Here is a 21970-nt window from a genome sequence, read left to right on the forward strand (position 1 = left end):
AACAACAGGCCACAGGCGGGGGGAGGACTTGGCTACTTTATTTTCTCTCTGTAGGGGTCTTCGGGGAGAGCAGCCGCAGCCGCTCAGGCTGTGGAGAGAGGGTGGGTCAGGGCCAGGCGTGGTCCAAGTGACCACAGGGCGGGAGGCGAGGGAGCAGATGCCCAGGCTGGGGCTGGGAGGGTCCATACTGTAGGATTCCAGGGCAGGCCAGTCGAGGAAGGGTGGGGTGGGGCAGGGGAGGATCCGCACCAGGTGGGAAGGAGGGGCTCTTGCTGAATGATGGCTGGGAAGAGTCCTGGTCCCATTCGGAGTCTGAGTCCCAGGAGCGGAGTGGAGGGCTCTGGCATCGGTGCCCCTTGTAGCCTGCAGGAGGGACAGGTTCAAATCTGGGCCTTCATGCATGAACCTTGAGTGTGACCCTTGTGACCTCTGAATATGGGCCAGTGTCCATGGATCATGTCCCTTGAATGACACCCAATGTGATATTAAAGTATGACTTCAATGACCCTTGAATTTTCCCCCACTGACCCTTAAGAAAGATCCCAGTGACCCTAGATAACTCCTGGATTAAACCTCCAGGGACTCCTTAATGTGACCCCAGAATAAGACCCACCAGATGTGACCTCTAAATATGGCCACTGAACATGACCTCCATGTGTGAAGCTGGAGAATGACCCCCCTTATCCCAGAGCTTGGCTCAGCCCCTCTCACCCCTGCGGTTCGAGGCCCTGGGGCAGCCCCCCCAAGGGCATGGTGAGGCCATCAATGGACTTCTGCAGCATGTGCACAGCAGACCTGCAGGGAGATGGGGAGCTGGGGTCCCCAGGAGACTGGACTGCTCAGGGCTGGGTTAAGGGGCCACAGCGGGAGCAGAGGCAGAGGTGAGTCCTCCTGAGAGGACACGGAGGTCTGGACTCAGGTGTGTTGCAGGGTCTGCAAGTTGCTGCTTGGTCTGATTCAGGGGACGGCAGGGAAGGTGAAGGTCAGGGGTCAGAGGTTAGAGTGGGAGCTAGACATCACCATATGTTACTGATTGTCTTCTGAAGGTCATCCCTCCAGGAGCCACTGTCTCCTTGTGGCATCTCCTCAGTGTCTGACCAGTTGGATGCCTCACTGTCTTGCTTCTTTGTCCTGGTCAGGACCTGAGGCCAGGGGAATGAGAAAGCAATAGCAATAATCATGGCAGTGGTGAAAGGTGACCATATATTGCACTTAGCCATATGCCACATTGCCTTCAAAGTGTTTAATACCCTGTTCACGCAGCTACTCCTTCCGGTAGGGATGTATTGTTACACCTATTATACAGATGAGGAAACTGAGGCCCAGATTGGTGAAGTCACCTCCTCACAGTCACACAGCACAAGGGGCAGGGCTAAGATTTGAACCCAGGCCTCCTGACAAGGGTCTGAGATCCCTGTATCCCCAGCTCACGCAGGGTCCCTATCCTCTCTGCTCACCTTGCCACACTTCACCGGTGTCTTCTTCATTTTCTGAATGTTCACTAGGTTCTCTGTGATCTCCTCCTGTGCCTCTGTTTGGGGAGAGGAATCAGGGGGGCCGGAGCAGCACAAGGACCCCCCTTCTGTCTGTGGGCTCCTGGAACTGACGGAGCTTCTGATAGACGGAGATCATCACCTCCTCCCGCACCAGCTCCAGCTCCTCCCACAGAAACTTCTGAGGGAACAGTGCAGCCTGGACCACACTCCCGCCCAGACCCTGTCCTCCCATTTCCTGGCCTCCTGGCCTCCCATATGCCTACTTGCCTCCCCAAGATTCCTCTACCTCCCATGTGCCTATTTGGCCAACCACCCATCCCCTCAAGCTCTGTCAGCTCTCCTCACCCACCCTCTGACCCTTGCCCTCCTACTACTATTCCCTAACCCACCCCCACAGTCCCCTGTCCTCTCCTCCTGACCTCCAGCCTCCATTGGTTCAGACTCCTAGGGCCGAGCCTCCATCTGTCCACCTTCTTCCCCCCATCCACCTCCCATACCTTCAGCCTCTACCTCCTCCAGCTTCATGATCCCCTGGCCTCCCCCAACATCTCACCTCCAGCTTCCCGTCTTCCCTGCCTTCTGGACTCCCAGCCTCCTGAGTACCCCCTTCCACTTCTCTTGACCCCTACGCCTTCCATGTCCTCCAGCCCGCTAACCAAGGCCTCTCCCACTTGCCCCATCCCACCTCGCTTCCCTCTCCCTGACCTTCCTTCCCTTCCACAGCCTCCAGGCTGCTCTCTTGGCAACACCCACCTGTCCCGGATCTCCTGGGTGAGTGGCTGCAGGCAGCGAGTGGGGCGGGCCCGCTGCACCTCCTCACTGTCTCGCAGGGTCTTGTGCAGCCCCTGCAGGCCTTGCACCAGGGCCCCATAGAGCTCCTGCCGTCCCTGCTCCACATGCCTCTTGTGTCCCTCCTTCTCTGTGTAGTGGTTGTTGCGTTCAGCACCTCTTCAGAGTCAGCAGGACTTTTACTGAGCCCCAACCATACCTTAAGCCCAGCTTTGAACCAGCTGCCCTCACCCCAGCCAGACCCTGACAATGAACCTTCTCTCAACCCAGATGACAGGAGCAGCTTTCAGCCTGAACTTGACCCTTGAGAGTCCTCACCTTCAAGCTGCTGGATCTTGATTTGCTGCAGGTGCATCTGCTTCTCCAACGTGGTCACTGACTGCTTTAGGGATCCTAAAGCCTGTGGGAAAGAGGTCAGGCCTAGGGTCAGGAGGGGGATGGGGCAGGGGAAACAGGAGCAGAGTTTGCTGAGTTGGGGGCCAGGTAGGCTCACCTTGGTCTGGGCCTGTAGCTGGCTCTTGAGTGACTCCAGTTCGCATTGCAGACACTTCTGAGCATCAGGAATTATCATGGCAAACTTGACTGTGAGCAGAGGTGAGGGTCACCCAAGGCGGGGGGAGGGTGGTGGCGGGGGCAGGGCAGGGCAAGGTAGGGAGCAGGGGTCCACTGAGACTGAGGCAGAGGCAGGAGTAAGGGTTAAGGTCAGGGGCAGAGAGGGAGGACAAGGTCAGGGGCAAGAGTCAGCTGACACAGGGGCGGGGATGAGTGGGCAGCAATGGCAAAGCTCTGCAGAGGCTGGCGTAGATGGTGGAGGTAAGAACTGTCAGGTCTTCTGCATACAATCTTGTTGGAAGGGAGGATTCTCACCTTTGACCTTGGAAGAGCTGGACTCCACCGGCTTCTAGGGAAGGGGAGCGTGAGGACAGTAGAAATTAATCCCTTGATTGCTAACCTGCTCACTCCAACTCAGCAGATGGGGTGGGGGGTTGGACATGAGTTGGGTCTGCTAAGTTCTGGGTGTCTCAGACCTGAAAAGCTGCCTCTAGGCACATGTGCATGCACACACACACACACACACACATCAGCCTGCACAGTCTCAGAAGTGCACGTGTGTGGCTTATCCCCTCTGCGTGCAGGCCTGTGGGATGTCCCTGACGCACGTGCCTGCAGAGCCGTGTCTGGCTTGGGCTTAGGTAATTCCCACCTCCTTAGGGGCAGACGACATGGACAAGGTCTGCCGGGAACACCAATAGCACCCGACTGTGATGGAAACACAAGCACAGCTCTGACACAGCCACCCATGCTAAGCTGTAAGATCAAAGGCATCCACTCACGCCCATCTCAGACCCACAACGACAACCACACAGACACAGAGACAGTTACATCCAGAGACAATCACAGGCAAGACCCCACTGAGACACACAGTCACAAATTTCTGCCATTCATCCCTTGATCCATTCATTTAAGACATTTTTAGTGCAGGCCCACGGAGCGCTGGGCGCTGTTCTGGGTGCTGAAAACACATGATGGCTCGCCCGCCCCCACAGGCCCCCGCCCTAAGCCCCACAGAGGCAGATGCAGGTGCGGCAGGAAGGGTTCCCTTGTGCAAATGACCTTAGCGATGGTCTGATTCTTCCTCAGAGGGTTCTGGTCATTGCAGTGCACCTGTGAGTCTGGGTTGGAGACGGGGGCAGACCCATGGGGCTGAGGCCCCGAGTCCCTCCCTGGCCTCCGGTCTCCCCTCGGAAATGTGTTCTGAGAAGCAGCCGGCCCCAACACCTCTGTCTCTGGGGTCCTGGACCAGTGAATGTTACAATCCAAGGTCTTATCTGAGGAAGTGACTGGGGTGAGGGGGTGAGGGCTTCCTGACGGCCAACCCAGAGACTCCAGCCCCTCCCAGCACCCCAGCCCCCAAACAGCTCCTCAACAAACCCCAATATTTGTCAACATATACACATTGGAAGGCAAGGGAGATGGGCAGTAGCAGGGCACAGAGTAGTCCAGGTCCCGAGGTAGGCCGGCCAGAAGAGGGTCACTTCGAGTATGGAGGACAGGGAGCTGCACTGAGACCAGCCCCCATGTCCCGACACTCCCAGGTCCTCCCTTTCTCTCCAGAGAGGCCTCAGCCCTGAACACAGGGCCTCTCACTTATGGCAGAAGCCAAAGCTGGATGAAAGATGATCCCAGCCCCAAGGGTTGGGCTGGGCAGTGAGAAGAACCTAGAAGACCCCACAGGAGGAAATGAGGCCTCAGCAGAGCCTAAAAGAAAAAAAAGGGTTTTAACATTGGGCCCTAACAGAAGGGTGTTCCTGATAGGAAATAGAATGTGCAAAGCTTGGAGGTGCGGAACCATGTGCTGTGTGCTGGTGAATTCAGGATGGCTGGAGGCAAGGTCCAGGAGGAAGCTGCAGGAGGTTAGCAGGACAGCAAGGCAGGGAAAGCCAAGAGGGGCAGTTTGGACTTGGCTCCCCAGGTAAATGGGAGCCACAGAGCGTGAGCAGAAGACGCAGAGCATGTCCACTTAATACAAATTAGCTGAATTGGGGCCCAGGACTGGGAGAGGTGGGGGAATAAGAAAGAACTCAGCTCTGGGTCTCACATCCACACCCCCTGACTGCCCAGTGTAGTCAGGGCTGGCACAGATGGAGAAACCTGGGGCAGGTTTGCCTGGTAAAACCTCCCAAAGAAAGGGCATCATGTCCTGAGTCACATTCAGCCAGAAAGGCCACACACCAGGCCTTTCTCTTGTTCTGCCCTTGTTGGGCCCTCTCTAGTCCTTCCCCTGGGCCAGGTCTCCTGGAAGACTCCTATATACCCTTCAAAGCCCTACTCAGCATTTCCTCCATAAAATCTTCCTTAATTATTTTTTAAGCTCATATTTTCTGAGCACCTCACTGAGTGCCAGTCACCATCCTAAGCATTCACTGGGTCTTCACACTCACCCTGTGATATAGGGGTTATTCTTTCTGAAATGTTCTAGGCTACCTCCTTCAAGAGCCATTGCTTCAGGGAGGCCCTCACTTCTAGAGGCAGTACAGAATAAAGATTAAATAAGAGACCCTCCATCTGACTGGCCTGGGTTCGAATCCTAGCTCTGCCCCTTCCCAGCTGTGTGACGTCGGAAGTTATTGAACCTCCCCATGCCTCAGTGTCCCCAACTATAAAAATGGGATGTCATACTATCCGTCTTACAGAATTGTGATTAAGTAAATTAATGCATGTCAGTGCCTGACATACGGTAGTGGGGAGCTCAGAGTTTGCCCCTAAATGTCACGCTGAGAATCCGGTACCTGGGGGCCACAGTAGTCCTGGGAGGCTTGGACGGGAAAAGGGAAGAGGCGCATCTGAGTGCCGAGGACATGCAGGTCCCGGTCACAAACCCTCTCCCTTCCACAGCTGTTGCTCCCGCGGTCCCTCCCGGGAGAATTCTTGGGGGAAGGGGGCGGGATCCTTAGGCTGGGTTCCCCGGAGCCGAGAATCCCACACCCGCCGGGCTCCCGACCCCCTTCCATCCCCACCTACCACATGCCACCAGCCCAAGCATCCATCAGGGACCGCAAAGCCAGTCCCCAACTGTGACGCTGAAATCTGATCCCGTCGGGACACCATCGCATTAAAACGCGCGGAGCCTAAAGGCAGAGTCATGAGAGGGGTGTGGCTGGCATTTTAGCTCCGCTCCGCCGATACAGCCGAAGGCCTCATTGGTGCCCTCTCGCTTCCACAGATCTTAGGAGCCACGGTATAATTGGATACAAGCCGACGAGGGGGCGGGATTTCAGGCTGGTTTCCGCTAAGCCATTAGTCAATATCTAAGGTTTGGCAGAGTTACCATCCGATTGGCTTCTAGCTTAGCTGGGAGGCGGGACGAGTTCTTGTCCCACCGTGGGAGGCGGTTGAGGAGGTCGCGGGGCACCTGGGAGCGCGGGAGTGAGGTACCGGTCCCAGCCCGCCTGGCCCCTGACCCGGCCCGGGTCCAGTTGGCGCGGTCGGTGTCCTCGGGATGAGATAAGGGGTTTCCCAGGATTAGATAGGGCCTCTGGGGGTGCTTTGGGGAATCTTTGTAGTGATATCTGGGATCCAGACATGGGAATAGGGGTCCTTGTTATTAGAACTGGGGTTCTGGAGTGATATTGGGGGCGATCTCTGAAGAACTAGGTTTGCGAGCTTGAGAGGCTTGGGCTGAAATTTGGGAGTCTCAGAAGTGACACGGATGTTAGGGTCCAGAAAGCATGAGATATTGAGGGCGGACGTTTGAAGAGATAGGATCGGAGTTCGTTGCAGGACTGCTATGGCCTTCCCCACCCCCATTCCTGGGCTGCTGTCCCTGGATCTCTGATGGATTGGTAGTGACCCTGGCCTTGAGCAGGCTCACAGGGTTTGAAGGCCACAGGGCAAAGGTAAACCTCTGAGCCCCCTGGTGCCTCCATCCCAGGCCTGCAAGATGGAGGAAGGCGGGAACCCAGGAAGCCTGATTAAGGTGGTCCATCTCCTCGTCTTGTCAGGTGCCTGGGGTATGCAAATGTGGGTGACCTTCGTCTCAGGTAGGGACCCTTGGTCTGGACGTCATGGACAGCCCGGGTGGGGGCAGGAATGAGAGAGGGAACTGAAGTGTTCTGACGGGTGGTCCCCTGCACCGCACAGGCTTCCTGCTTTTCCGAGGCCTTCCACGACATACTTTTGGCCTCGTGCAGAGCAAGCTCTTCCCTTTCTACTTTCACATCTGCATGGGCTGTGCCTTCATTAACCTCTGCATCTCGGCTGCACAGCACACCTGGGCTCAGCTCACATTCTGGGAGTCCAGCCAGGTATGTGGGCTCCACTACCTCCTTTGTACTCATTCCCAGGACCCCACTGAACACATATGGCTACCTCTTTGTGAAAACTAAAAGACAAGGAAAAAATTGCCTCTAAGTTCCAGTTACCCATAATCCTCTCCTGCCTCAATGGGATTATTCTTAAAACCCCTGTCAGGCCTCACTTGCCCATATCTGAGGAACATACAGGCGGCAGGGGAAGGGAAGGGCAGGACAGAGAAATACAAGATGCAGCAATGGTTCTTGGCCTTGTGGCTGGGAAAATAAATTCCCAGTCAGGCTGGTTTTAAACAATAAGCTGGGGTCAGTGCCCCAGCCCAGCTGAGTCACCACAGTTTGGCGGCAGGCCCAGAAAGGGGGAGGAGAGGGAGCAGCAGCCTGTAGAGAGGCACTGGGAGGGAGACAGGGCTGCTGTGGATGGTTGCACAGTCTGTGCACTGCTCAAGGGTATCCAGAACCCAGCTTTGTACCCACCAGGAGGAAGGAAGGGACTTCACTCACTCCCTTTGGGCCCAATGTCATCTTCTGGGGTCTGGGCTGGGGCCACAGAGGAGACCTGTTTTAGGCGCTCTTTTGGGGGGGAATAAGAGACAGTTATAGTGTTCTGTCCCAATTTGGGGAAGAGAGGTTCCATCCAGATACTCCCAGTTTGGGGGAACAGAGGAGGGGAGGAGACAAGGCTGTGTTCTGGAAACTTCCAGGGTGGTTATGGGAAGAGAAGAAGCTCAAAAGGTTTTGGGGGTCATAGGTAGATGGTGATGTAGCCCTTCTTTAGGAGCTGCTGGTTTCAGAGAGCTGGAGCCCACTTGGGGCCCCCAGTCTGGGTTTGGAGAAGGAGTGGAGTCCTGGCTTTGATCCAGAGCTGTCCCCTGTCCCCCTCTGGACTTTGAGGATGCTGAAGGACCCTCCCTAGGGCCCTTCTGCCTCCCAGGGGTGGCTCACCTTGTCCTCCTCTTGCTGCCCCCTGCCAGCTTGGCCTGCTAGTCCTGAGCCTCACTCTGGCCGCCATCAACGCTCGCTGGCTGGAACCTCGCACCACGGCCACCATGTGGGTGCTGCAGACTGTGGAAAAGGAGCGGGGCCTGGGCAGCGAGGTGCCAGGCAGCCAGCAGGGCTCTGACTCCTACCGCCAGCTCCGGATGCAGGACCCCAAATACAGTGCCCTCCGCCAGATCTTCTTCCGCTATCATGGCCTGTCCTCCCTTTGCAATCTGGCCTGCCTCTTGAGCAATGGGCTCTGTCTCGCAGGCCTTGCCTTGGGCCTCAGGAACCTGTAGGACCCACTGCCTCTCTGTCCCTACTGGGGGCCCAGATGTCAATAAATGCTTCTTTGGAAATGGCTGCTGTCATTGTTCTCCACCTGGGAAGCAGGGAGGGACAGGCAGGGGTGGAGCTGAGGACTGTTTCCCCATTCATGTGACAGGATGATTTGTAGTGTTAGCTATCGCAGCTCCTTCCTATAACGGGCCCATTTGTTGAGCACCTGCTATGTACCCAGCATGGTGCTGACTATTGCACATACCATATATATTGTAACAATACCTGTTTCTGATCTGTAGGGGATAACTGCCCAGTTATCCCCAGTTATTTCCTGCCCAGTTGATGTTGGGGGAGGCCATGGGACTTGCTTTGACCAACAAAATGCAATCAGAGGCAGCACGGGTCCCTTCCAGAGAGAAGTGTACAAGCCAGTGCGTGATTTGTCGTGTTTTCTCTTCACTACAATGACCAGTGTGAATGAGAAGCAAACCTTGGGTGTTGGATACAGTGGAGACTTTGGGGATGCTTGTTTCTGAGCACACACCAGCCCTTACTGACTGATGCAATCACCTCAGTTCATCCATGTGGTAGCCCCTGGAGACAGCTACTGTTGTTCCCACGGAGCAACAGTGAGCTCAGAGAAGTTCAGCAAGTGGCTTCAGCTGGAGTAGTTGGGCTTTGAACTGCAAGTGGCTTCAGCTGGAGTTGTTGGGATTTGAACTCCAGCAAAGCATGCAGATCCTCTCCTGCTGGCTCGAAGGAAATTCTGGGACCTCAGCTGAGTCTGGGTACCAGATTTCCTTACTGTGTGGCCTCAGGCAAGGGGCTTCCCCTCTCTGAGCCTCTTTATCTATAAAAAGCGATTTAATTCCAAAGGTCCTAAAAGAGTATTTCACAAGGTGGGCTAGCCCATTAAGGGTCAGGCTTGCACTTTACAAACACCAACTCAGATCAGAGGCCTTACCCAAGCCTGTAAGGTGCGGAGTCTTGTTATCACCCACTTGACGGATAGGGAAACTGAGGCCCAGATAGGTTAACATGTCCAAAGTTTAGAGCTAGAAAGTGGCGGAGCTGGTGTTTGAACCCGGCCCCAGGGTCCCACGATCTTAGTGGGAACTCTGTATATATTCAGGAGAAATGCAGAGTTTATTACCGTGGGTCGGGCTCTAGACCGCGGCACGAGCCCCGCGGCTTCCAACCCCTCCCGCAGATTCCCACAAGCCCCGCCCCCGGAGAGGCCCCGCCCCCACCGACTGGGCGGAGCCGACGCGGGATCCGGGTGGTTGCGGGCGGCGGCGGCGCGGGCGTTGGCGACGTCGGCAGCAACGGCGGCTGCGGGGTCGCGGTCGGGGCCAGGCTGCAGAAAGTTCGGAGGCGGAACTCCCGCAGGCAGCAGCGTCCACGCGAGGCGACCCCCTCGGAGGGAGCGCACGCCGCCCCGCACCTCCTTGTCCCAGCAGGTCTGGGGGGCAGGGGTTTAGGGGGAGGAAAGCTCGGGCCCCGGGGAACAAAGGCGGCGGCGAGGCTTGCCTCTTCCCTCTGCCCTCTACCCAGCTGGGCTCCTCGCGGAGCGTTAATGGGGCGCGGGCGGGGCGCAGAGCCCCGCTGGGGACCTGAGCTGGGACCATATGGTGATGGGAGGAAGCTCCCGAGCGCCCCTGCACCGGCTGGGGCGCCCCACATCGCGAAGGGGGACAGGGCCGAGCTCCCGGGGACCCTTAGTCCCAGGCGTGAGGGAGGGTGGGCAGATGGTCGGAAAGAATTGGGACCGGCTGTCAGACATGTGGGCTGGGGCTGAGGGTAAGGCGGGTGCCCGGGCCTGGCGGCCCTGCCCAGCATGGGGAAAGGCTTCCTGCCTCCTCTCTTCGCCTCCTCGAACTCGTTCTCCCGGAACACGGGGTGGGGCCGAGGGCCGGGCAGGAAAGGGGGGCCGGTTGGGCCCGCCTTTAAAATGGAAAAAAGCCCCACAGGCGGTTGAGAAATAGCTTTGCCCAAGTTTCTTCTGCGGGTGTGCCCTCCATTCACCCAGCCTTCTGCAGCCTCCCCTGTGCAGCTCAGGGAGCAGTTGGGGAAACTGAGGCCTAGGGAGGCACTCAGGGCTGGGGGGATGTCCTGGACCCAGACGGAGCAGCGCAGCTGTGGGGACAGATTGCCAGGGAAGGAAGGACCAGGGGTGGTGGGGAGTGGTGGGGTTCTTGATTATTATGCGGTTGGGGTGGTTTCCTTGGATTTGAGGACTGTCACTCGGGCCTTCATGGGCCAGGGTTGGGGTGAGTCAGCTCTGTCCTAGAGGGAGGTGGGGCCCAGCCCCTTTGACAAATAGAAGATGGCAGTACCCATTTGGGGATAAAGCAGAGCTGGGCTTTAAACTGGGCTTTCTCCACTGAAACGTCTGTCCCCGTGGAGGTTAGGGATGGAGTTCAACTCTGCTCAGGCAGGGGCAGGGCAGATGCCCCTGCCAAAGTCAACACCGTCCTTGAGGAGGGGTTCTCTCCAGCTGGCAGGCCCCCCTCCCCCAAGCTCACACCTGGCCCATGCCAGCTGCTTGCCCTGGGGCAAAGTCCACACCTATACCTTCTGTAGGGTCAGGTTCCTCAGAGCCAGCAGGAGGCACCCCATATGCCCCCCTGACCCTGGGCACTTGAATTTGACAAACATCCCCATTTTCCAGAGAAGGATGTCGAGGCCCAGAGGGTCACTTGGTTGCTAAGTGGCAGAGTCAAGATTTGAACTCAGGTCCAGTGTATACAATGGAGCCGTTGCTGGTGTTTTATTTCCCTGCAGGGCTCCAGCCCTCCCCCCCAAGAGGCTCCCTGCCAAGATGGCATCTGCTGGAGACCCCCCGACAGGCCCTCGGGATGCAGCGGACCAGAACTTCGACTACATGTTCAAGCTGCTGCTCATTGGCAATAGCAGTGTAGGCAAGACGTCTTTCCTGTTCCGCTACGCAGACGACTCCTTCACGCCCGCCTTTGTCAGCACTGTGGGCATCGACTTCAAGGTCAAGACGGTCTATCGCCACGACAAGAGGATCAAGCTGCAGATCTGGGTGGGCTGGCTGGCTGTCGTGGGTCTGTGGTTAGGGACAAGAGTCTGCCTGCTGGCCCAGGAGGGGCGGGGGTTCCTCCAGGGAAGTCCACCAGAGGGTGTAGGCCTGTGGGGGAGCAGTGCCGAGTGAGGGTGAGGAGCCCAGAGTCAGGGAGGGAGGTTGGGGTAGGTGCGAAGAGTAAGGGCGTATTATCTATGAGATGAACCATCAGGGTGAGGAGGATATGCACTAGCCAGGTTAGAAGTCCTGGTGACCAATGGGGAAGGGGCTGGGGTGCCATCTGTGAGGTGAGCCCAGGAGTCTCCACTGAGCAATGATCCCAGGGCTGCTGGTCCTCATTGTCATGGTAACAAGCACCAGCATGTCTGCATCAAGATGGTACCCTCTGGCCCAGGTGGCTCTTGTTAAGTTCTTAGAGATGAGAATCCACTGACCCCTCAGACTGGGAATGCCTCAAGGGCAGTGCCATGTCTCCCCCATCAGACCGGAGACTGCAGGCATGCAGATGTTTCTCCCATCAGACTGGAGATAATAGGCATAGATCTCTGTCTCTTCCATCAGACTGGGGCTGTGAAGTCAGGTCCATCTCTCGCTCATCAGACTGGTGCTATGAGCCCAGGGTGGTGCCCCCCTCTCAGGGCTCTGTAGGTGGGGTAGTGAACAGGGTGGCTTCTAGCTGCCTGACCCTGCTGTTGCCTAGGACACGGCGGGCCAGGAGCGCTACCGTACAATCACCACGGCCTACTACCGCGGAGCCATGGGCTTTCTGCTCATGTATGACGTCGCCAACCAAGAGTCCTTCACTGCTGTGCAGGACTGGTAAGTGCTTATTGACCACTGACTCCTTGACCTTCGACCTCTCCCCCGACACCTAATCTCTGGCTCACAAACTCCTCTACAGGGCCACCCAGATCAAGACCTACTCCTGGGACAATGCTCAGGTCATCCTCGTGGGGAACAAGTGCGACCTGGAGGATGAGCGTGTTGTGCCAGCAGAGGATGGCCGGAGGCTCGCCGATGACCTTGGTTAGTACCTAGCCCCACCGTCCGCTCCCAGCCTGCAACCGACTAGCTGTGTGACCTTAGACACATCACCTCCCCTTTCTGTGCTTCCATTTCACCATGTGCAGAACAGGCATAAATTGTGTCCGCCTCATAGGACTGTTAGAACGATTAAATAAGCTGACGCCAGCCCGATTGAACATTAACTCATGTTATTTCTCGATTGCTTCGTGATCTGGTACCAGTGACTTCAGCTCTCTGGGCCTGCACTTCCTCATGTGTGAAGCAGACACAATAGGCCCCACCACATCCAGTTGTCATGAGAGTTAAATGACATATGAATTATGTCATATGAAGCAGTTACAACAGTCTGGCACATGTGCCTTCCACTTCTGACTGTCAGCACAATTATGAACTATTATGGATGTTTGTACATAAAACTCTGAGCGCCATATGGCCCTGAAAGCTTAAAATATATACTATCTGGCCCTTTACAGAGAAAGTTTGTGGCCCCTGGACTGTAATGGTCCTCTTTCTCTTTTTTTTCTTGCTATCGATACATTGGAGAAATTGGATCTTTGTTCTATGGAATCTCTACCATTTGAGTCTGGCTCTTTGTTCCTTCATGGTGTCATTTAACCTGCTTCTCTGTCCTGTGTGTTTTCTGGAAATGCCAGTCTAAGTCTTACTTCCAGGTATGCTGGGTAGTCAGCTATTGTGGTCCGCGCCCTAGGACCCCAATTTGTCTGGAACTGGTGAAATCAGCTATGAGCCAGCTTTGGGCTGGAATATTCACAGATGTCAACCACACCTTCTTGCAGAGACTATCTAGTGACTGGGAGTTGGGGGGGATCATCGCTTTGCCCTTAAGTTTCAAATATTTGCGTACAACACAGGAGAAAGAATTTGATCCCAGTTTTGTACGAGAAAAGCCGTGCACACAGACCCCCTACAAACCAAAACCTAACAGTTGTGGGTTTATATTTTAAAAAGAGTGGAAGTATCAAAAAACAATTGTAATTGTTTCTGGGTGATGAGATTACAAATAGCTTGTATATCTGTCTTGATATTTATCAGTAATTTCTAAATTCTCCAGTGAATATTTATGAGCAGGAAAAGAAAAGTGTATATTTTAAAAAAAGAACTCGGATTGTTTGACACCAACCCATACACAGATACGGAAATGCCAAACATGACCAGGAAGATGAGTGACATTGACTGTCACTGGCTCAGAGTAGGACACCTGAGTTTGAGCTTTTTGTTTCTCATTCATTCATTCATTCATTCATTCATTCAACCTTTCAGCAAGGTGTTTCTGAGTGCCAGGCACCAGGCTGCAGCCATGGGCAAGGCAAACAAATCCAAGAGGTGCTGGCATTCTGGTAGCAGAGACAGGTAATAAATGGATAGTCACATGCATAACTATTTAATTATAATCGCATTTTTATAGTACAGCATGCGAAGTATTGGGATGTAGGCCTGTGTACCCTGCACTTGTGTGTAATATGGTGGGTATTCATCTAAATTTCTGGCCCACTTTGGCAGGTGTGGACATAACAGGGACCAGTCAGGGACAGCTGTCTGCAGGTAGAGCCTGAACCAACTTTTTAGGGTTGCAATAAGGATTATCACATACCACCCTTATTTTCAAGTTGACAGGCCACTTTTTATAGCTGGGAGACCATGCCTAAGTCCCCAAAGCATTTGCACCACCTCCTGCCTTTGGTGAGACAAGCTTTTTTTTTTTTTGGTATCCTTAATATATAATCACATGAGCAACATTGTCGTTACTAGATTCCCCCCATTATCGAGTTTCCACCACGTACCCCGTTACAGTCACTGTCCATCAGCATAGTGAAGATGTTATAGAGTCACTACTTGTCTTCTCTGTGCTATACTGCCTTCCTTGTGCTCCCCGTACATTACATGTGCTAATCGTAATGCCCCTTATTCTCCCTCCCTTCCCACCAACACTCCCCAGTCCCTTTCCCTTTGGCAACTGCTAGTCCTTTCTTGGGTTCTGTGAGTCTGCTGCTGTTTTGTTCCTTCAGTTTTTGCTTTGTTCTTAAACTCCACAGATGAGTGAAATCATTTTGTACTTGTCTTTCTCCGCCTGGTTTATTTCACTGAGCATAATGTCCTTCAGCTCCATCCATGTTGTTGCAAATGGGAGGATTCGTTTTCTTTTATGGCTGAATAATATTCCATTGTGTATATGTACCACCTCTTCTTTACCTATTCATCTACTGATGGATACTTAGGTTGCTTCCATTTCTTGACTATTGTAAATAGTGCTGTGATAAACATAGGGGTGCATCTGTCTTTTTGAAACTGGGATCCTACATTCTTAGGGTAAATTCCTAGGAGGGGAATTCCTGGGTCAAATGGTATTTCTGTTTTGAGCTTTTTGAGGAACCTCCATACTGCTTTCCACAGTGGTTGAACTAATTTACATTCCCACCAGCAGTGTGGGAGGGTTCCCCTTGAGGCAAGCTTTTTTTAGAAGGAGAAATAAGTTATGATGGTCACTATGAGGTCAAGAATATAGTCAAAGCAACCTCGCATCCCCCCTTTCCCCAGAAGGATTCAGCCAGTCTGCCTTCCCTCCCAAAACCCAAGGTAGTATAATGAGAATATTTATTATGATTTATTTATTTACATCTAAAATATTTATTTAATATTTATTACCTGTTGTTACTCAAGCCAGACAGCCTGGGTGTGAATCCCAGCACTGCCACGTGTTACCTGTGTGAATTTGGATGAGTAACTTTCCCTCTCAGGGCCTCGGTTTCCTCCTCTGTAAAATGGGCTGTAATAGACTAAACCTCAGAGCCTGATAGAATGTGTTGATTTATGTAAAGGGCTCAGAAAAGTGCCTGTCACGTAGGAAGCATGATGTAAGCACTGTCTATTATTGTAATGGTCACTGTCATTGTCGCTATTACCATTTTTAGTGCATTCCATCCGCCAGGAACCATGCGTGTCACCTGCTCTCCACTAAACCTGTCCTTATCTGCTTCATGGAGATTGCAAACTGGTGGCCTTCAGGCTTCATGAAGCTAGTCTTCAGCTCTGTTTTATTTGGTCTGGAGCACATTTTCTAGAACATGCGTCATTCTTGGCTCCATTAAAAAAGTCCTCTTAGACATCTGGCTTCCTGGACACCCTTGGTATACCTTTCTGGGCAGCACACATTGGGTGGAAGCTGAGTGTCAGGCAGCCAGGGCACCCCCAGGCCTGCTGGGCACCACATCTTACCACCTGGATTCCTGCAGCCACTGCCTGTGGCAAAGAGACGCTCAGGATAGTCCTGATCAGGGCCACTGACGCAGATTTACAGCTGCTTCTGCATTGGCCCCATTTCACAGATGGGCAGACTGAGGCTGGAGACTGTGGGGCCCAGCCTAAGTCCCACAACCCCGTGGAAGGCAGGACTGGGCTTGGAACCCAGGTCTGGTTGATGCCATAGCCTGGGCTCTGCCCCCTGTGGGGGCTCTCATGGGTGCTCCCACTTTATGTCCATCCAGGTTTCGAGTTTTTTGAGGCCAGCGCCAAGGAGAACATCAATGTGAAACAGGTCTTTGAGCGCCTGGTGGACATCATTTGCGAGAAGATGAATGAGTCCCTGGAACCCAGCTCCAGCCCCGGCAGCAATGGGAAAGGCCCTGCTCTGGGGGACACCCCTCCCCCTCAGCCTGGCGGCTGCAGCTGCTAAACACAGTCCCTGTCTCCAGCCCACCCCCTCCTGCCTCAGCAAGAACTGTGACCCAGGCGGGAGCCACAAGGGCTGCTCCCAAGCTCAGGACGCCCCCTCCCCTCTGCCAGCTGCCCCTGCCAGCTGCCCCTGACTCCCGCAGGGCTCATTCTCTTGCTGTTGCCACCAGCCCACCCAAGCAGCCGCTGTCATGGGCTCCAGCCCCTGGGGGCTCTGCATTGCAGGCAGGGCCTGGGGATGTTGACATGCACGAGCTTGCTGCTTTCCAGGCATTTGAACTGGGGGAGGGGGAAGCATGCCGCACCCCTCCTGGTGGAGGGGCCCCCGCAGTGCCTTCTGGGTCAGAACCATTGTCCTGGTCCATTCCGAGTTGGGCCCTGCCTGGTGTTCACTGGCTGGCCGGAGATGGTTCGTCTATTTCCGCACGCAGTGTGGGTCCTCAGAGTCCATCCGTGGAGATGTGGAAGGTGGCTTCCTTCCCGGCGTCCCCTGGTCTGCTCCCAAGCCTGCCTGTGAATGTCCTCAGCCCTCAAGGCCCCAAGGCAGTTGGTTTGGCCCGTGCAGACCCCTTCCTGCTGGCATACAGGTCTTCTGCCTGTGATCACAGTATTAAAGCAGCTGTTCCCGTTGTAAAGAGACAGGGAGTCAGAGCCCCCTGGCTTCAGGGACCCCAGAAGTGCCTTCTGAGCTTCCCCAGAATCCCACATCACCCACGGCGCTGCTACCGTCATGGCTGACCCACCGCGTCTCTGATTCAGGATTGAATTCTGCAGCAGTGGGCCGCATCAAGCCAGGCTGAGACGCGCCAAGCCCCTGGTGTGCCTGCTGGGGGCTTTTTTGATAGGAGTTAACCTTAGCCAGGCCCTGTTTGGCTGGTGATGTTTTAAGCAAGATCTGTGCACATCTTACATCCTGCTAGAAAAGGAAATTGAGCAACGTTCCCATAGCCGGCACTCGCTGACGACTTTCCAATGTAAGAACACAGGCTCTGAGGACCCTTGAAGACCCAGGGTCTGTTTCCCAAGCCATGTCATCAGTGATGTGACATTATCTGTTAATGAGGGAGTCACTTGAGGAATTCTTTGGGTTGGGACAGGAGAGCCTAGAAGGCAGGGTTGTGTATGGATACAGCGTGGGAGGGGCAGACTGGAGGGGGCTGGGCTGCGGATCCGTCTTCCCGGTTGAGGCACTGTCGGGGAGCCCACGAGGCTGGGGTCCCCAATGCCAGGGCTTCTGTTGGGAGATAAGTGCAGTTTGAGAACCTACATCTTAACCTTCTACCTGGCTCAGCAGCCTTTCCTGCGAACTGAAGTCCAAACCCCAGCAGCATGGCGCCTCTTTCTGCCCCAGAACACAAACTGACACCCCGTAACTCGACAGACACTATGGGGGTGGCCTCAAAGGATGGTTTGTGTTCCCAGCTCTGTTCTTCCAGCCCCTGCCATGAAAACAAGTTCAGTAGCCTTAAAGATCTCAGCCAGCTAGTGGGAGTGGGGAAGGTCAGATTCAAGTTTAATGTTGCTCTTACCTGTACAGATTGAATTTATTTCTAGAGGACCCCATTTACCTCCTACCAGGGGCTGCCCTTAGAGCTTCAACGTGAGAATATCTTTGTATGCCAACAGATAAGATGACAGTGGTGAAATGGACCAGTTTCTGGAGACACCCTGCATGAGAGTATCTGAACGTTTGGGGCAGGAGTCAAAAATGTGCATTGCCTTAACATAAAAGAAATTAAAACACCTGTAAAGAGGCTTCTTAAGTGCACCATGTGCTGTCAGTTCTGTTGGCCTGTCCATTTTCCTTAAGCTGCTGCCAGAGAAAATGGTGGGTCAGATACCCTTATCTGATGGATAAGCTGATGCCTCATCACCAAACAGTAAAAAACAGCTTTGGATGTATCCTGTACCTGACCTGGCCTGAGCTTTCTGTGTACACAGATTTCAATAGTTCAGCTTTAAGTAGCAATCAAGACAGCTACCTCTGGGTTTTCTCAAGACTGGGAATAACACAGGAGAATTTTTTGGTACCTTCTAAAAATAATACGAGATTTTATTTTATGTTTTGCTGGGAGATTTATCTCATGGTGGCATCTGGGGAACTGAAACTAACATCCTCAAAGATCAGAGGGATGGAGGTTTGTTGAGTTTACAAAAATTCAACCAAAGGCCATGGGAAAACCGCTTCCAAACTCCAGGGAGATTCCTCTGTGCTGCCTTTCTTTTCCTACCATTTGTTTTTAGCAACCTGACCTTCCACAGTTTCAGTGGGAAATTGCCATGACCATGGTTTGGGGTTTGGGTCTGATTTTTTAAAATTTCTTCTTTCTTTGACTTCTCTGGGGATCATATTCTTATGTCTCTGCTTCCTACTCCACTTAAAAAAAATGAGTAAGGGTCTTCAAAATTTGGTGTCAGTGTTGGAGCGCCAATTCTGCTTCTGGCTTCTCAACGATCCCCAAACACACTACGGAATGAGTTCTCGACCTAGTCATTTAGCTCCCGGATGTAGTTCTCCCATGTAGGCAATTCTTTGATGTCTACTTGGAAAGATATGCACTTTTCTCCACAAGAATAAATAAATAAATAAAGCTGTTATGCCCAGATGTGGTTGTTCTTTCATTTCCATTAGTGAAATGCGGTTTCCAGGAAGAGGGCGGTTGACTCACAGCCAAGTAGATGGTTGGTCAAGGGCCAGTGTGTGATGCAGCGGATCCAGGATTGAGCTAGGGAGAGCTCAGGTCTGGGGCTGCCTCTAGCTGGGCCTCACGGCCATTCCTTTGGCCCTGGAAGGTTCTCCTGTGGGGTGGGCAGGTAGGGAGGAGGATCATGTTGCTCCAACTAATCCTAGTGAGGAGGTCTGTCCTCACAGCAGCCACCAGAGGGCAGCTGGGAGTATCCAAGTCAGGTCAAGTCACCCTTAGAACTCTCCATGGCTCCCACCTGACTCAGAATAAATGCCCAAGTCCTTTTAGAGGCCCACAAGGCCCTGCATGATCTGACCTGTCGCCTTCCTACCCTGGGCTCTTCCCCATTGCTCTCTGCACTTGCTCTGCTCCAATCACTTTGGCTTCCTTGCTTCTATTTGAACACACTAGGCCCCTGCCTCAGGGCCTTTGCACAGTCTGTTCCCTCTGCCTAGAGTCAAATGGCTCCCTCACTCACCCCTCATTTCCAGTCTTTGAGCAAATCTCCCCTTCTTGTTGACCCACCTCCCTCAGGATTTTTGATGTCCTTTTCTCTGTGTTCCCTGCCCATATCTCTTATAATTGAAAATTCTATCTAATTTATTCACTTAACTTTCACTATTCATGTCTCTTTCACCATAATATCAGCTCCTCAAATGTCGGGATCTTTTTCTCTACCACACCCAGCTCTGTTCCTGTCTGACACAATAAAATAAAAATATTTGGCCTTTGTCCTTGGTTCCTGGCACACAGCTCCTAAAACCCTTAGAATCTCTTGGGCAGTAAGAGTGTCTTCTGTATGCTAATGAGAGGACTCGGGTCCCCCGCTCCCTAGGCAGCTTCAGGATGGGGCTGGTCGCCAGAAAGGCCAAGTTATTGATTAGAGGGTTGCAACTTTCAGTTCCCATCCCCTGACTTCCTGGGAGGGGAGGGGCTGGAGGTTGAGCTAATCACTAATGGCCAATGATTAATCAGTCATGCCTAAATAACAAAACCTCCATAAAAACCCTGAAGAATGGGGTTTGGAGAGCTTCCAGGGTGGTGAACATAACAAGTTGCTGGGAGGGAGGTGTTCCTGGAGAGGGCATGGAAGCTCCACGCGCCTTCCCTATATCTTGCCCTATGCATCTCTTGCATCTGGCTGTTCCTGAGCTGTGTCCTTTATAGCAAACTGCAATAGTAACTAAAGCGCTGTGCTGAGTTCTGTGAGCCTTTCTAATGATCAAACCTGAGAAGGAAGGAGGTTGGGGAACCCCCGATTTTGTAGCCAAGTCAGACTCGCACGCATCACCTGAGGACCTGATTCTTGCAACTGGCATCTGAAGAGGAGGCAGTCCTGTGGAACAGAGCTATTATACCTGTGAGGTCTGCCACGAACTCTGGGTAGTGTCAGAATTGAATTGAACTGTAGGACACCCAGCTGGTGCTGCCAGAGAATTGTTTGGTGGCGAAAACCCACACACACTTGGTGTCAGAAGTGTGTTGCTGACATAGCAGGCCTCCATAGATGTTTGCCGTGAATGCATGAACTGCAGAGCCCTAGGTTCAGGGACTTGCACATTGTTCTGGGACTCAGAACTCTGATTTCCGTGCTTCCTGTCTGATGCCTCACCCCTTGAGGTGGCCCCCTTTAAACCTGATGAGCTTTGGGGGAGCTGCTCTCTCCCAGTCATCCTATCCAAAGTCCCCAAACCCAGTCTCCTTAGCCAGCGTGGGTCTCACACTCATGCCTGAACCAATGACTGTAGTTCAGAGAGATGGAAAATGCTGATTAGCTGGCCGGGATCACGTACCTACCCCTAGTTTACCTGAGAGGTGAAATCTGAGAGGTAAGCTGGTTCCAAAGAAAACTAGGTGTGTTCTTGCCAGAAGTGGGAAATGACTGGTGCCTTGCAAATAGGACAGGCACTCAGTTTAGCCTCCTCAAAATCCGCCCCCTCAAAGAAAGAAGTTAGGGAAGCCACCATTCTGAAATCCCCAATAAAAGACCTGATTCCAGCCACTGGCCTTGTTTTACTGATGCTTGGCTGTAACCATGGCCACCCCTTAGAATCACCTGGGTAAATCTAACATTTCCCCTTAAGAAGGCCACAGCCCAATCCAATTAAATCAGAAGATGGGAGATGGGTGCTGATATGAGTATTTTGTTAACCTACCCCCAGGAGGTTCTAATGCATAGCCAGGGCTGATAACAAGTGACTTGCAGGAGAGAGGGACAAGATACAGGGACCGCAGAGAAGCATGCAGTAAATCCAGAAGGTGTGTTATCCCTAACATTCCACACTTTCTGTAACAAATCAAATGTAGGTGGGGTTGGGGAAGAGGCAGAAGAACCTACAGTGGTTCTGAAAGTGTGTTCTTCAGACCAGCAGCATCTCCTGGGAAGTTGTAAGGAATTCAGATTCCTGGGCCCCATTTTCAATCCCCTGACACAGGCACCTGTGCTTTAACAGAACATCCAGAGGATTCTGATGCATGCTCCAATTTGAGAACTACAGGATTAGAATAAAAGGGACTTAGGAGACAGGATAATCAAATATGACATATGGACCTTGTTTGGATCTGATTCAAAGAAACCAAATGTTATAAAATAAATAAGTCCTGGGGATATAATGTATAACATGGTGGCTATAGATAATAACATTGTATTGTATATTTGAAAGTTACTAAGAGGGGTAGATCTTAGAAGTTCTCATCATGAGAAAACAATTTTGTAACTATGTATGGTGATGGTAACTAGACTTATCATTTTGCAATTTATACAAATATTGAATCATTATGTTGTACACCTGAAACTAATATAATGTTATATGTTAATTATACCTCAAAACAAAACAAACACAAAACAAACTGGGAAAAATGGAAGTTCCTATGGCCAGGATCCTCACCTGACCCTAAACTACTTGATGACGTAATTGGCCTACTGCTAGACTAGTGCTTCCACACCAATTAGTAATGAACTGTTGTAGACTGAGTCACTATATAAAGAGCCCCGCCCACTGCTCTGGGTGGACGCAGAGACAAGGTGGATTACAGACCTGCAGACAGCTGGATGCAGACTCAATGCCAGTGCTCAACCTACCGCCATGAGAATAAAGCCAGGTATAAACCCTTTTACCCCAAGAACATTATGTTGTAATTTCTTGGTCTCACTGAATC

General features: G+C 52.8%; 3 protein-coding genes across 4 annotated transcripts; 2 read left to right on the forward strand and 1 right to left on the reverse strand.

Annotated features, from left to right (window-relative positions):
* Positions 1–21: 21 nt before the first annotated feature.
* Positions 22–5942, reverse strand: CCDC159 (coiled-coil domain containing 159). Its single transcript, XM_057489890.1, is given in 13 exon segments — positions 22–88; positions 250–363; positions 712–742; positions 744–795; positions 1021–1142; positions 1458–1602; positions 2250–2418; positions 2421–2444; positions 2604–2685; positions 2779–2867; positions 3153–3186; positions 3900–4126; positions 5808–5942. Coding segments are annotated over 13 exon segments (1116 nt in total). The 5' UTR covers positions 5830–5942; the 3' UTR covers positions 22–83.
* A 131-nt stretch (positions 5943–6073) lies between these two features.
* On the forward strand, positions 6074–8436 carry TMEM205 (transmembrane protein 205). 2 transcript variants are annotated; one of them, XM_036883580.2, is made up of 4 exons: positions 6074–6217; positions 6718–6826; positions 6927–7090; positions 8071–8436. In XM_036883580.2, the coding sequence occupies exons 2-4, from the start codon at positions 6727–6729 to the stop codon at positions 8374–8376; spliced, it is 570 nt and encodes a 189-aa protein (XP_036739475.1). In that variant the 5' UTR covers positions 6074–6217; positions 6718–6726; the 3' UTR covers positions 8377–8436. The 2 variants fall into 2 exon arrangements, with proteins under 2 accessions (XP_036739475.1, XP_057345875.1); XM_057489892.1 differs by lacking the exon at positions 6074–6217 and having other exon boundaries at positions 6244–6826.
* Positions 8437–9607: 1171 nt separating this feature from the next.
* On the forward strand, positions 9608–18730 carry RAB3D (RAB3D, member RAS oncogene family). Its single transcript, XM_036883579.2, has 5 exons — positions 9608–9819; positions 11144–11408; positions 12109–12227; positions 12310–12434; positions 15938–18730. Exons 2-5 carry the CDS (start codon positions 11181–11183, stop codon positions 16123–16125), a joined length of 660 nt encoding a protein of 219 aa, XP_036739474.1. The 5' UTR covers positions 9608–9819; positions 11144–11180; the 3' UTR covers positions 16126–18730.
* The last annotated feature ends 3240 nt before the right edge of the window (positions 18731–21970 follow it).

This window comes from Manis pentadactyla, chromosome 12 (genome assembly GCF_030020395.1).
Source record: "Manis pentadactyla isolate mManPen7 chromosome 12, mManPen7.hap1, whole genome shotgun sequence".
In the NCBI taxonomy this organism is placed as follows: domain Eukaryota; kingdom Metazoa; phylum Chordata; class Mammalia; order Pholidota; family Manidae; genus Manis; species Manis pentadactyla.